This window comes from Heloderma suspectum, chromosome 2 (genome assembly GCF_057233095.1).
Source record: "Heloderma suspectum isolate Gila_16-S chromosome 2, 16-S_ref, whole genome shotgun sequence".
Lineage (NCBI taxonomy): Eukaryota > Metazoa > Chordata > Lepidosauria > Squamata > Helodermatidae > Heloderma > Heloderma suspectum.
Genome location: NC_139459.1, coordinates 217,157,832 through 217,170,328, shown reverse-complemented (window position 1 = coordinate 217,170,328; position 12,497 = coordinate 217,157,832). Strand labels below are relative to the sequence as shown.

General features: G+C 42.9%; 1 protein-coding gene across 1 annotated transcript in view; it reads left to right on the top strand.

Annotated features, from left to right (window-relative positions):
- CACNA1G (calcium voltage-gated channel subunit alpha1 G) overlaps positions 1 to 12,497 on the top strand; it is a 241,986-nt gene that overhangs the window by 200,706 nt on the left and 28,783 nt on the right. Inside the window, exons 26-32 of the mRNA XM_084837951.1 lie at positions 653 to 762; positions 2,523 to 2,656; positions 3,605 to 3,675; positions 5,289 to 5,367; positions 5,475 to 5,596; positions 6,549 to 6,893; positions 10,986 to 11,126. Coding sequence (XP_084694077.1) covers positions 653 to 762; positions 2,523 to 2,656; positions 3,605 to 3,675; positions 5,289 to 5,367; positions 5,475 to 5,596; positions 6,549 to 6,893; positions 10,986 to 11,126 — 1,002 coding nt within the window. The remainder of the gene's footprint in view (positions 1 to 652; positions 763 to 2,522; positions 2,657 to 3,604; positions 3,676 to 5,288; positions 5,368 to 5,474; positions 5,597 to 6,548; positions 6,894 to 10,985; positions 11,127 to 12,497) is intronic.

Sequence of the window (12,497 nt, the reverse complement as noted above, 5' to 3'; positions counted from 1 at the left end):
AGGTTGCGTGTTCTTTGAAACCACAGCGCAGTGTGAGCATAGTACATTTTCACCCACCCTGCAACCCATACTGCAAGCTGTGGGTTGCACCATGGGTGAAAATGCACTATACTGGTACCGCACACCAGGTTCAGATGACATGGCAACCCACGATGCAGCGTAGATAATTAGAGTAATCCTGATCACATGAATGGCGTGCACAGGGGCAGGGCAGACAACTGACACTGCATTGTTACCCCTGCTGATCATCCGAACCTGGACACTGTATGTGCTCTTTTCTCTGATACTCAAGGGCAGGATTGATGTGTTAAGTCCAGAATGGCTTCCTCTCTGAAGTGGAATTAGGTCCATCCAGATGCAGGAGCTCAGGCTCAGCTCTTGTTGAGCTGTGAAAGGCTCCTGCTGTGTGCAGATATCATGAAAGATTGCAGGGCCCAACTTTTGCCCTTATCTCCTCTCAGAACTGCAGCAACAATTTAAACTGTGATATGCCTGCATTTCTGCCTCCTCTTCATTCTGGCTTTTCCTTTTTTTTCCTCATTAAGGAAAGGATGGAATGGATCCTGTTGAAAACAGGAAGGCAGGTTGTTGTAGGCAGCCAAATCCTCCTAAAGGTATTGTAATAACCTAGAGGTTGTCTCCACATTTTCAGGTTCTTGATGAAGCTCTGAAGATTTGCAATTACATCTTTACGGTCATCTTTGTCATGGAATCTGTTTTCAAACTGATTGCATTTGGGTTTCGACGATTCTTTCAAGACAGGTAATAATGACTCCGTAAAACCTTGTAGGGTGATGGGGCAATTTTTATCAAAAAGTACCTTAGTTACAGTACTTTGTGTCAGTATAAATATGGGGATGTAGTTGCCCTAATGGGACCTTGGTTGCACAGGTCTTAGTGGTAATACACTCATCAGAACAACTCACAGCCAGACACAGCAAAATAAAGACAATCTGGTGCCTAAAGCTGAAAACCTGAATGACGTTTTGCTGCCCTTTTAATGATACCCCAAATCCACTTCCTAAGGTGGGCCACCTCATGGTAAGATGAGCCCTGATTCTGCATATTAGATAGAAAATATTTTTTCTACATTTCTTTGATCATAAATTACTTTATAGAGAACGTGGCATTAAATGGGAAAAAGTCACTGAGAGGAAACATGCTTAGGTTCCATTGAACACAATTAAGTGGTAGATCCTGAACTGTCCCACTACAGGCAACAGGTCAGGGATGCCGTTTTAATGCTCCCTGTGTTAAGGGAGTAGGAAACTAACACAGCAAGGAGCCAGCTGCAAAGTACACCTGTGCAAGGCACTGCTTGGACAATGCAGATCCAACCTAGCTTCTGCTTTGCATAGCAGGGAGTAAGTGACTTGCCTAAACCCCTTGTGGCAATTTTGTCTAGTAAGGCATAACTTGCAGCTGCTGGAGCTTCCTTATGAATGTGTGTTTGTCTTGCCTTATATGTGCTCAGTGAGAGATGGGTGAAATAAATGAAAACACCAACATGTCCATTCCCCACCCTCTACTCCTGGCTCAATAGTACTAAACCTAGAAGTCATGGAGATTAATTCATTCCATAAAACCCAACCTGCTGCAGTTGCTGCCTTGTATATTGAGATGCCTTCCTGTCCCAAACAAGGTGCATTCTGGGCAGGGAGCAGCAGCAAAATATTCATGCGCAATGTGTGGCTACAGAAGTAGAGGGTGGGGCTGGGTCTCTAGATATAGTTATTTATCATTGCTTCAGTGAGATGAATAGACTGTGACACTAAGCTATGAGCATATAAGCACCATCACTGAGCGTTGGTTTTTATACTGGTTTTAATGCTGTTTTATTGATGTGTATGTACCCTCCCCTGGAACCGTAAGGAAATAAACAAATTCAGGTCTTCATGCAGTTAACATCGCCTTGCACCCCTGCCTTGCCTACTTTTTATGTCTTTCTCTCTACTAAATATCAAAAGCATGCAAAGTGAAACATTACATCTCAACAAACCTCACATAATATCCTGTTCTCCTTTTCTATTAGATCCCTCTCTTTGGTCTTTCTAGGGGACCTCCATGTAATCCTAAGAACCTTGCTTCTATCCTGCCCTGTAATAGTGACTGAGCCTCAGGGCAAATCTTTTTTTCTTTTCTTTTTTTTCTTTGGAAATATTCTCCCTTGGCTCAGTGAGAGTTGTACTTGGAAATTTAGCTTGAATAAAACATTTAAAGAAAATTAAACCAACACTGGCTTTCTTTTATCACCTGGCTTGCCCTGCACATTAACTCAATTAGAGTTTTGCCCTTTCTTTTCCAATGTGTGGTGTGTTCAGACTTGACTAAGTCTATAATCTAATAATGAATCTTTTGTTTAATGTGTTCCACTTCCTTCTCAAAAGTTGCTTGAGGTGGAGTGTCAGTTCATGAGTGCTAGAATGACTGAAATGAATTCCTTTGTCACATGAGTCCCCCCTCCCCCCCCCCCGGCAAATAACTTCGCAGATTTTTCCATTTGATTTGTGTGTCGCCTTCAGATGGAACCAATTAGACCTGGCAATAGTGCTATTGTCCATCATGGGGATCACGCTGGAAGAGATTGAGGTGAATGCATCACTGCCTATCAACCCCACCATTATCCGAATCATGAGGGTCCTGAGGATTGCTCGAGGTCAGTCTCCCATTGCTCCTGAGGCATTCCATCCACATAGTTTTTGGTCCCAGAGGAACTATTAATTTCTGGCAGTGTAGGGATTCCCATATGCCTTGGCGACAATTTAAGCCTAACCTGCCTGGCTAATACTCATCTCAGTGCACTTGGTCCTGCTATTATTATTAGGTTAACAACACAATCCTAACTTACTTATTTACTTAGTACATTTATATCCCACCTTTCCTCCAAGGAGCTCCAGGTGAGATACAGGTTTTCCTCCCCTGAGTCCCATTTTATCCTCACAACAACACAAACACTATAGATGAACTACTGCCATCTATATTCCCAACCAAGGAAATTATCAGTGGTGGTATCTGCTCCATGCAACAAATTATAAGAGTTTGTTACAGAACCACTGGAGGTGGTAGCATTAGGTTATAAAGTCCTTAGCTCTGAAGGTCATGAGTTCACTCCCTAAGTGCATCCTGGGTTTAGAATCAAAGAATGAGACTTTATTTCTTCCCCAGTCTTGCTACCATTGAAATCAATGGGGATGCATTTGTCTTCTTAACTCCTTAGCTTGAAGCTGAATTCTCAGTCTGTAGATCATGCAGATTCCTGACCTTTCCAAACCAGTCTACTTTGCTCAGTAGCAGTAGTCCCTGCCAGGAGAAAAGGTCACGTTTGCATTCCTGGCATAGTGTCAGCAGCACCCAATTTAGTCAGTGAAGGAGATGGGGTTTCATTCTTAATGCCCCTGGGCAGGCGGAGATATTCACAGGATTCTAACTGCTGATGTCCTGGCAGCAACAGAGCACTCTATAGAACATGGCCTTGCATTTTCACCTCCAGTGGAGGCCGCCTGCCATGATGCTTGAGGGACCTGATGGTCCTTTTGAAATTTACATTTCCTTTTCACACCCCAGTACTGTGGCAATGATGTAATGAACATTTCATTCTCTGCAGTGTTAAAATTACTGAAGATGGCTGTAGGGATGAGAGCTCTGCTGGACACAGTCATGCAAGCACTGCCTCAGGTAACCTTTGCGCCTTGTCACAAAGACCTCGGTTGAGTTTCCTGCAGTTTTTTCATTGCTTTGAGAAGTCTGTGAGATTTGCATTTCTCCCTTACTCTTGTCTTCCCCATTCTTAGAACTACCTTTAGTGTGGGTTGAGTGAGAATGCTAATATTTCCTTCTAATGGTTGGGTATCTGCACAGATCAGGTCAGAATTGTTCTGTTGCACTTCTTCATGTTCAGTTTGGTTTGTCCTCTGCTCAAGCTCATTGTCCATTTGCTGCTCTTCATACATCTGCAGCAAATATGTGCTTCCTCCTCTTGAGTTTGTGGGCTTGACTTGGGGTGGGGGGGAAGCTAAAGATATGCATTGGTTTAGATTTTAACTGGTGTTAGTTTGTTTAATAGTTTAATATGTTTTAGGCATTTAAATCATTTATTGTTTTATACTGTTTAAATTGATTTTATCTGTACGTCGCCCTCTTAATGATATAGGGCGGGATAGAAATGTTTTAAATAAATAATAATTAAATCGACAGTTGTGCATACACACCCCAAAACAAACCAAATACCATAATGCAATGACCAAAACAACAGCAGAGGAAACTGAGATTTTTTAATAGAATTACCTTTGTCCATCCATGAACAACAGGCATTGTGAGAAAGTTAGTGGCAGTTTAGAGGAACTAGCTTCCCCATGAAAAGACGCCAAAATGGGAAGGTACTTGGTGTTGGTCACATGCTATAATGTGGACTAGGCAGGCCAATTTCTGTATTTCCAAGTACAAATTACACAAATAAACCAGATGGTCTAGAATTATCCTAACTGTGGAACTTAACAGAAAGGTATAATGGAAGTCTGAAGGTTTCAGTGGTCGACTGCTTTTCTCTAGAATATAAGTTAAAGATCCTCCAAAATGAGGAGCAATCCAACAGCCTAGAAGCACTAGTTCCCCAGCCCCTAAACATTTGTACCAGCAGAACTTCTTGGGAATGCTGGTGCCGTGTTCTTGGTGCACTGGCATAATGTAACAATCGGTAATGTTATGCTTGTACAACTCGCAGCGTGCAACATCCTAAAGCTGCAGTTCTTGGGTTAGATCCGGCAGATTTGGAGTGCACATGGTGGGTTGCAGGGAGGGAGGAGAAGATGCAGAAATCCCATTCTGCAAGTGGTATCCTTCCGCTGGTGGAACATTTGATGCTGCCCTGTTAATAGGGCAGAAGCGTGTGCTCGGCTTTTAAAGTTTAAACTCTTCTCTCTTTTTTTTTACGGAAACAAATCACCCGGTAGAATGTGCAAGCCTTTTTTTCCATTTAAAATTGATTTGCCTGTTCAGCCAGGTGACTGGAAATAGTAAAAACTTTCAAAACAACTTCAACCTGCACTTGCATTTCTCCCCCACCCACATTATGGCTGTCTGGGATTGCAGCCTTTGTATTTATTCACTGGCATAATACATTTTGGGATTGGACTGCTACTAGTAGTTAGATAGGACTTGGCTAATGAGGAAAGAGACAGAGGTAGCATATCCAATGGAAACTAATGTGGTACACCCTTCATAATGAGAGTTAACTGAGAGTCATACATCAATGGCTGTTTTATATTCCTCCATTTCTTTTCTCTTTACAGGTGGGGAATCTAGGTCTTCTCTTCATGTTGTTGTTTTTCATATTTGCAGCTCTTGGAGTGGAGCTGTTTGGAGACCTTGGTAAGTTTTCTGCTCCACCTGTTGCATGAATTGGTTGAAGCAGAATAAAGTAGGCATTCATAAAGGAACTATGGCTTAATCATCTTTACTTTTGGTTCATTATATAGAATGTGATGACACTCATCCTTGTGAGGGCTTAGGACGGCATGCAACTTTTCGCAACTTTGGGATGGCCTTCCTCACACTTTTCCGTGTGTCCACAGGAGACAACTGGAATGGGATAATGAAGGTAAAATCTCCATCAGAATAAGTGTTGAATAGAAGAATATGAGGAAGACATCTTCATGGCTTGAGAAGCTGATGATAGGACTGTGCTGAATATTTCCCCGTTTTGATTTTTGAGCAGAAATTAGCTATGGGACGTGTATGTGTGTACAAATTGCTTTCCTTTTTCAATCCTGCTTAGTGCCAGTCTTTCCTCTAGCTGCGCCTGGCTAGGGCTTTACTCCTCCTTGAATTCCCCATAGGATGATCCTAGCCAATCAGGGATCACATCATCTAAGCAGTCAGATTTGACATTACTAAGAGCAAAGTCAGAGCAAAGGCAATGCTTCCTGAATTAGGTAAACTCTCCCAAACCCTGTCAATGACTGAAAATTGTCAAGGTCAGGGGTGGTGCTTTTTTTGTTAGGTCGCCGTAGAGCCCTCTAGGCATGCACCAGATCATGTTAATAGTTTCACTGGTGTGTACCAGCACCTAGAATCCATGGCAAAGGTTGCAGCCAACACAGAATGGATCAAGCCCATCCTGCTGAAGACATGGGGTCATCATGTCTAGATCAATACAGCCTGTAGCCATTGTAAAGGCTCTGAATTCTCTACAGTTCCCATAATACTCTACAGTTCTAAATGCACTGTGCATGTGAGTGAGTTAGTGAGTAAGCAGCTTTTACAGAGTTTGAGTCTTACACAGGCTAATAGGGAATTCAAGGAAGGACTAATGTGACAGAATAGGTCTGCCAGGTGAGCAGATTCCAAAACTTCCACAGAAACATTGTGGAGGGGTGGAGGAAATTGATTTGCAGAAATTCTACAGTGGGCTTTGCCCACTCATATAAAAACCATTTGGACTTGGAGCTGGAAACAGAGTAGCCCAACAGGCAAATTTAAGTGCATAGGTGCCTGAAGTTCTCTTATAAGCCACAGCCATTTCAACCTCCCTTCCCTCTGTTCCCTCCCAGGACACATTACGAGACTGCGATGAGGAATCCACCTGTTACAACACTGTCATCTCGCCTATCTACTTCGTCTCTTTTGTGCTGACAGCCCAGTTCGTCCTGGTGAATGTGGTGATTGCTGTACTGATGAAGCACCTGGAGGAAAGTAACAAGGAAGCTAAAGAGGAAGCAGAACTGGAACTGGAGCTGGAAATGGAAATGAAGACAATCACCCCGGGTCAGCACCCGCCCTCTGACCCTTTCACGTGGGAGGGCAGTAATGCAGGAGAAAGGCCTGAGAGCCCTGGAGGATATGCCAATCCCATGCAAATTAAGGTGGATTCTCAGCTCTCATTGGTTCATCCTATGGTGAGAATCTCTGGTGGTGGGTGAAGTGGGGAGTGGTGTATACTTTTCTCAGATAGCATATGCACAAATTCCATAAGGAAGTTGTGAGTGTATTGTTATTATAAAAGGGAGTTGTATTCCTTTTTCTCTGCAGAATTCACAGGGGCATAGAGTAAAATCCCCATGAAACAGTTGCAGGTCAACAAATCAATTGTTCACACAGGATTGCACTAATCGAGTGCAAAGGGCTTTGTGTATCTTCACCCACTAGAAATATAAAATGAGGTTCTAGTTTCTCAGATACAACTTGTTTATTATTGTCTGTATTTGAGGGAAAGTATACAGAGGGCCTGGTTCTCTTTTCATAGACCTCCTCTGCAGTGATTCCCAGGCTCCTCCAATGGAGTAATGAGTTGACAGGTTATGTTGGTGCATATAGAATGCCAGGCAAATGACTGCATGAGATACTTGTTTACTCCCCCAGCTGGATGTCTGGTATATGTATAGTGTATTCATTCAGACATGTGCCAGATATAACTGGGCATCCTGTATTTTCAGCCTTCCAGAACAAAAGGAAGTTGAATTTATTGGTTTAATACCTTCCATAGTTGTTCACTTCAGTGCAGCACCAGTGGCCAAAGATTTGGAAACATCCATATCAGGGCAGGGAGAGCTATTGGTCCATTTGGAAGCCATCCTTCCCCCTCAATAACAAATAGTTAATTTGTTTCCAAGGGAGATTCAGTTCACTGTAAACTGTTCAGCCATTGCCCTTTTTTGTTGTTAGGTATCTATTCATTTACAAAATGATGTTGCCATCAGGATGTGTAACCAACTGCAGGACCCAAGCAGATAAAAACTAGGGGAAAGAATTGGCACTTTTATCAGCTACTCAAGAGAGTTTTTAGAAGTTAGAAAAGCCAGCTATTTCTTCTTTTCATCACATTTGGAAAGGTGTCTCCTATATTTTCTTTCATTTTTAAAATATTTGCTCTTCTGCCAAAAATAAATTTTAAAAAAGGCCTTAGAAATAATCTTTGCTAGAAAAGGGTTTGCAAATTATTCCTTGAACCCCTTTTGCAAGTGATATTGTGATAGTCCATTATTCTTCCTCTTCCCCACCGCCATCCATTGTTCTTTCAATAAAAATCTCTGCACTCCTAAGTGCTGTTTGTTTGAACACATGATGGAAGAGGAATACAACTCCCATAATGCAACCCTGTGATTCATGTGATTGGCATGCTTCTTTGCTTGCATGTTCCATAAAATATATGTACTATGTTCATTAAGTTACAAATGTAAGGGCTCATGTCATCATACACATTGGCTCTCGCTTGCATAGAAAGTAATGCTTTTAAGTTATCAGCCATCATACTGCTTTAGAAGCTTTGTGCTATGTATCGGTATTCAGCTGTAAGCACTTGAGCCAACATTTCTGAAGTTGGGAGCCTGACATTTGGAAACCAGGGTAACATTTTCTACAGCTTCTAGGCCTTCTGAATCCTGCTTGCAGAACTATATCAGGCATGACAGAGTCTAAAGCTGCAATCCTATTAGGGAAGAAGTCCCATTGGATTCAGTATAAGCATGCATAGGATTGGATGGTTAATTATTTCTCAAGCCTCAGATTTAATCATTGTCATGGAAAGTCAAAGGAAACTAAATGATGGCCATACATCACTTAAACCAGAGTATTTGGATTTCAACTGGGTTAGACCTGTTGAAATGGGCAGGTCAGTATTGCAGCATAAGATTCCAGACATTACATCTGGTTCTAAAGCAGTGGTAAATCACCCTGTGGTGCTCCTTGTTCAGATCTCCTTTTAATCCAGTGACAAAATCATTATGATTTGCAACCACAGAAGCTAAAGTAGCATTGAAGTGGTGCTGATATTATAGAGCAAGAGTGGGGAACTTGTGGCCCTCCAAATGTTGTTGAATTCCATCTCCCATTAGCCCCAGCCAGCATGGCCAATGGTCAGGGGTGATGTAAATTGTAGTCCAACTGCATATGCAGGGCCACAGTTTCCCCACTTCTGCTATAGACCTGTCGTAGTGTCCAACAAAGCAAGGTTAGCTGTTGGTCTGGAAAGCAGACTTAAGTGCACTTCTGCATGGATGTTCTGTCTCTGAGTAGCTGGCTCAGTCTACCCTATACCCTCAAGTCATACAGAGCCCATGAACAGCCCATCCTGATTTTTCACCTGTCTACACACAGCAGATAGGGGAAATGGTTGGCTCTGCACTGGCTGTGCAGTATGCACAAGGAGAAAGCAGTGATGTTCCAAAACAAACATACCACATCATACCTTTTATTTATTTACTTATTCATTTGAAGGTGCAATGTCCTAGTTTGCAGGTTATGCACCAGTGTGTGGATCTGGAGAGTAGGAAGCTGCCTATGTGGGTGCCTATAAGTCATAATGGTTCCAAGTATTTTTCCCCCTTTTAGAATTCGTCATCCAGTTAAGTTTAGTTCTGAGGGCTTATGCTTATAGCAGCATATTCAGCCTTTCCTACTGTAGCATGATTAAGTAGGAAAGGGCTGTGTTCTCTCATACTAGAACAGGGGTAGGGAATGTGTGGCCCTCTAGATGTTTTTGGACTGCAACTCCCATCAGCCCTAGCTAGCATAGCCAATGGCAAGGGATGCTGGAAGTTGCAGTCCAAGAACATCTGGAGGGCCACACATTCCCTACCCCGTTCTAGAATCTCCCTCCTTCCATAACCAGCCTATCCAGACTGCTGCTGCTGACATTAAAAGCTCCTCCCACATGTCAAGCTGATTTATCTTGTTTCTCTCAGTGTCTCTGCCATCCAGCAGTGTATCACTGCAAGAATGGTGGGACTCAGGGCTGATTTACATAGCAATTTTTTTGGTGGGCGTTCCCATCCCAGGTGACCCTTTTTGTCACCTTGGATGAAAAATGTTGGTGGTGGAGAAGCTTTTGTTTGAGAATTCCTGCCATTGGCCCAGTTTCCAGTAAGGTGCATTACTCCAAACACTTTGGAATGATCAGATGGGTGAGAAAAAGCCTGCAAAAGGGATCTTGTGAATCAGCTTTCAGTTGTTGCTAAAAGAGGGAGACAACAGAGATTCCCACCCAACAGCAAAATCTTGGGGTGTAGTTTAGACTTCCAAACCAGCTTGGTTGCCATTTCCCCATGTCCAGATCCTATACTACTCCAATAACATTTGAAAGTCAGAATCAGGTAGGTCCTTCTCACATCTGTATTTGTGATCTGGTGCAAGATGACTGATTCGCTGGCGGCATGTGATCTGTCACCTGTGATTCCAGCCTTCAAAGTTACTTAAGCAGCATAGGACCCAGCCTTACGAAATAACAACTCCATCAACACACAAAGCAGGCCTGAGTCATCCAATTTCACCAGTGCTGGGAGGAAGCTATGCATACCAGCCCCAGCAGACAAAGCGGTGGTTGAAAGCCACTGTGTAAAGGCACTTTCTGTGCTTTTGAAAATGTAATCTTACACCATTTTGTAGACTGTAGAGGGTAAATCACAGTGGCCTGATTTTCAGAGAGTCTAAGCACTTGAGTCACAAGACACTGCGCGCCATCCAGCACCTCTGAAGGTCATGCTATTCCCATGCGCACCTCCAGCATTGCCAGTGTGTGGATTTTTCAGGCTTAATGCTGGGCTTCCATCCCCACCTGCATTTGAAATTGTGCATATTGTCATTTAGTGCTGCTGCAGTTGTTCCCTGTCATGTCAAGTATGATGGCCCTGCAAAGTAGGTGTACTTTTGTTAATTAGTAAATAGCTATCAGTAGCCACTCTGGTCGAATGCAATGTGTCCCATCAGCCTTAAAGCACCACTGTGTTTAGTTTTGGTCTAGTGTGTGCTAATGTCTGAGAAAGGTTCTGACCATGGTATTACTGCACTGTTCTTTTTCCCCTCTCTGTCTCCGTCTTCCCTTCCTGGCCATTTCAACAACTACTGTTCTGTCTGAAAACATTTTTTTTCTTTTTCTGTCTCTCTTCTCCCCTCTTCTGTCTCTTACACATTCTCTCTCTCTCTCTCTCTTTCTTCCCACCCCTCTCTCTTTGGCCTGGCTTATCCTTCTGCATGCTATATGGCACTCCTCCCAGGAAAGACACTTGTTTGATACCATATCACTGCTGATCCAGGAATCTCTGGAAGGAGAGTTGAAGCTGATGGACAACTTGTCAGGCTCTGTGTGCCATCATTATGCCCTTCCAACTACTGACAATTACAACTCTGAGAAACAGGTTAATATTACTAATTTCCTGCAAAGTTTCTATCTAAATTTGGATTGAAACCTTTCTTACAAAGAGAGAGAGAGAGAAAGAGAGAGAGGTTTTCTTACTTGATCTAAAGTAGGTCTGTCTAAGACTTAAGTGTCTAAGGGTGCAATACTATGCATATTTAGACAGAAATAAGTCCTACAACTTATGGCTGGCTGGGGAATGCTGGGAGTTGTAGGACTTATTTCTGTCTAAACATGCATAGGATTGTGCCCTAAGGGTTCAATCCTGTACACGCTTACCTGGGAGTAGGTCCCTGACCTCAGTGGTGCTTACTTCTGAGTAGACCTGTCTTGGATTGCACTGTAAACTAATTTTATGGGACAGCAAATGCATTCCTTTTTGTTTAAGATTAGATTAGTATTATTTACTGTCCAGTCCTATGCATGTTCAACTAGAAGTCCCACTGAATTCAATAGGACTTACCCCAAATCAGTATACATAGGACTGCAGCCATAGCGCATTGAGGTTGCAGTCCTATGTACCCTGACCTGGAAGTAAGCCCCACTAAATATAGTGGAATTTATTTCTGAGTAAACATGCATAGGATTGCACCATACATTTTATATATAAGAGTGTCTTTAACACACTGTAGAGATGAGATGTTGCTCTTGTGAACATTTCCATTATCTGCATGGAAGCCTATGTTGAAGTTTGTGGGCTATATTAGGATGTCAAGAATGAAAGATTGGCCTGCTTGTAACCAGATAGATGGGTTTGTGCATGGAGACTGTTGTCACCTTTAGTATATTCCTTGTGTCAAAACAAGCGATATAATTTAAAATCTAGGATAATTCCAAAATTCTCAGGGTACCTGATTATGATTAGTTCCATGTGAAATGAGAAGATATATTTGTTCAAATTCAATTCCTGGTTGAGCCAAAATATTCTAATTGATAAAAGCGTTAATATCATATTAAAATAGCATACCAATTAAAAGCAATCCTATTCCTGTCCAAGGAGCACTTTGAACATCCTATGTTCTGCCAGCAGATGCCCGGCAGAGCAGGAGGAGCAACAGTGGCTGTCTTCACCTCTCTGGCCCTGTCAGGGTGGAAACGGAGACCACAGAGCCCCAGAGGAGTTCTGATTCTGAGGGGGAACAGCAATCCGGAGGACAGGAGCTCACTCATCTCTCACAAGCACAGCAGCTGGCAGAGATTCCTCCTGCCAGCATTCCTGGGATAGATAGTGAACCTGGCAGTGAGAGAGCGCTGGAGGGGGGCTTGCTGGATGCTCGGCGCAGACGCAGGGAGCGACGACAGATGGAGGGCGCCGAAAGGAGGCGTAGCACTCGTTTGGTGCTCAAACAACGGTCGCGTCCCGAGGACCCAA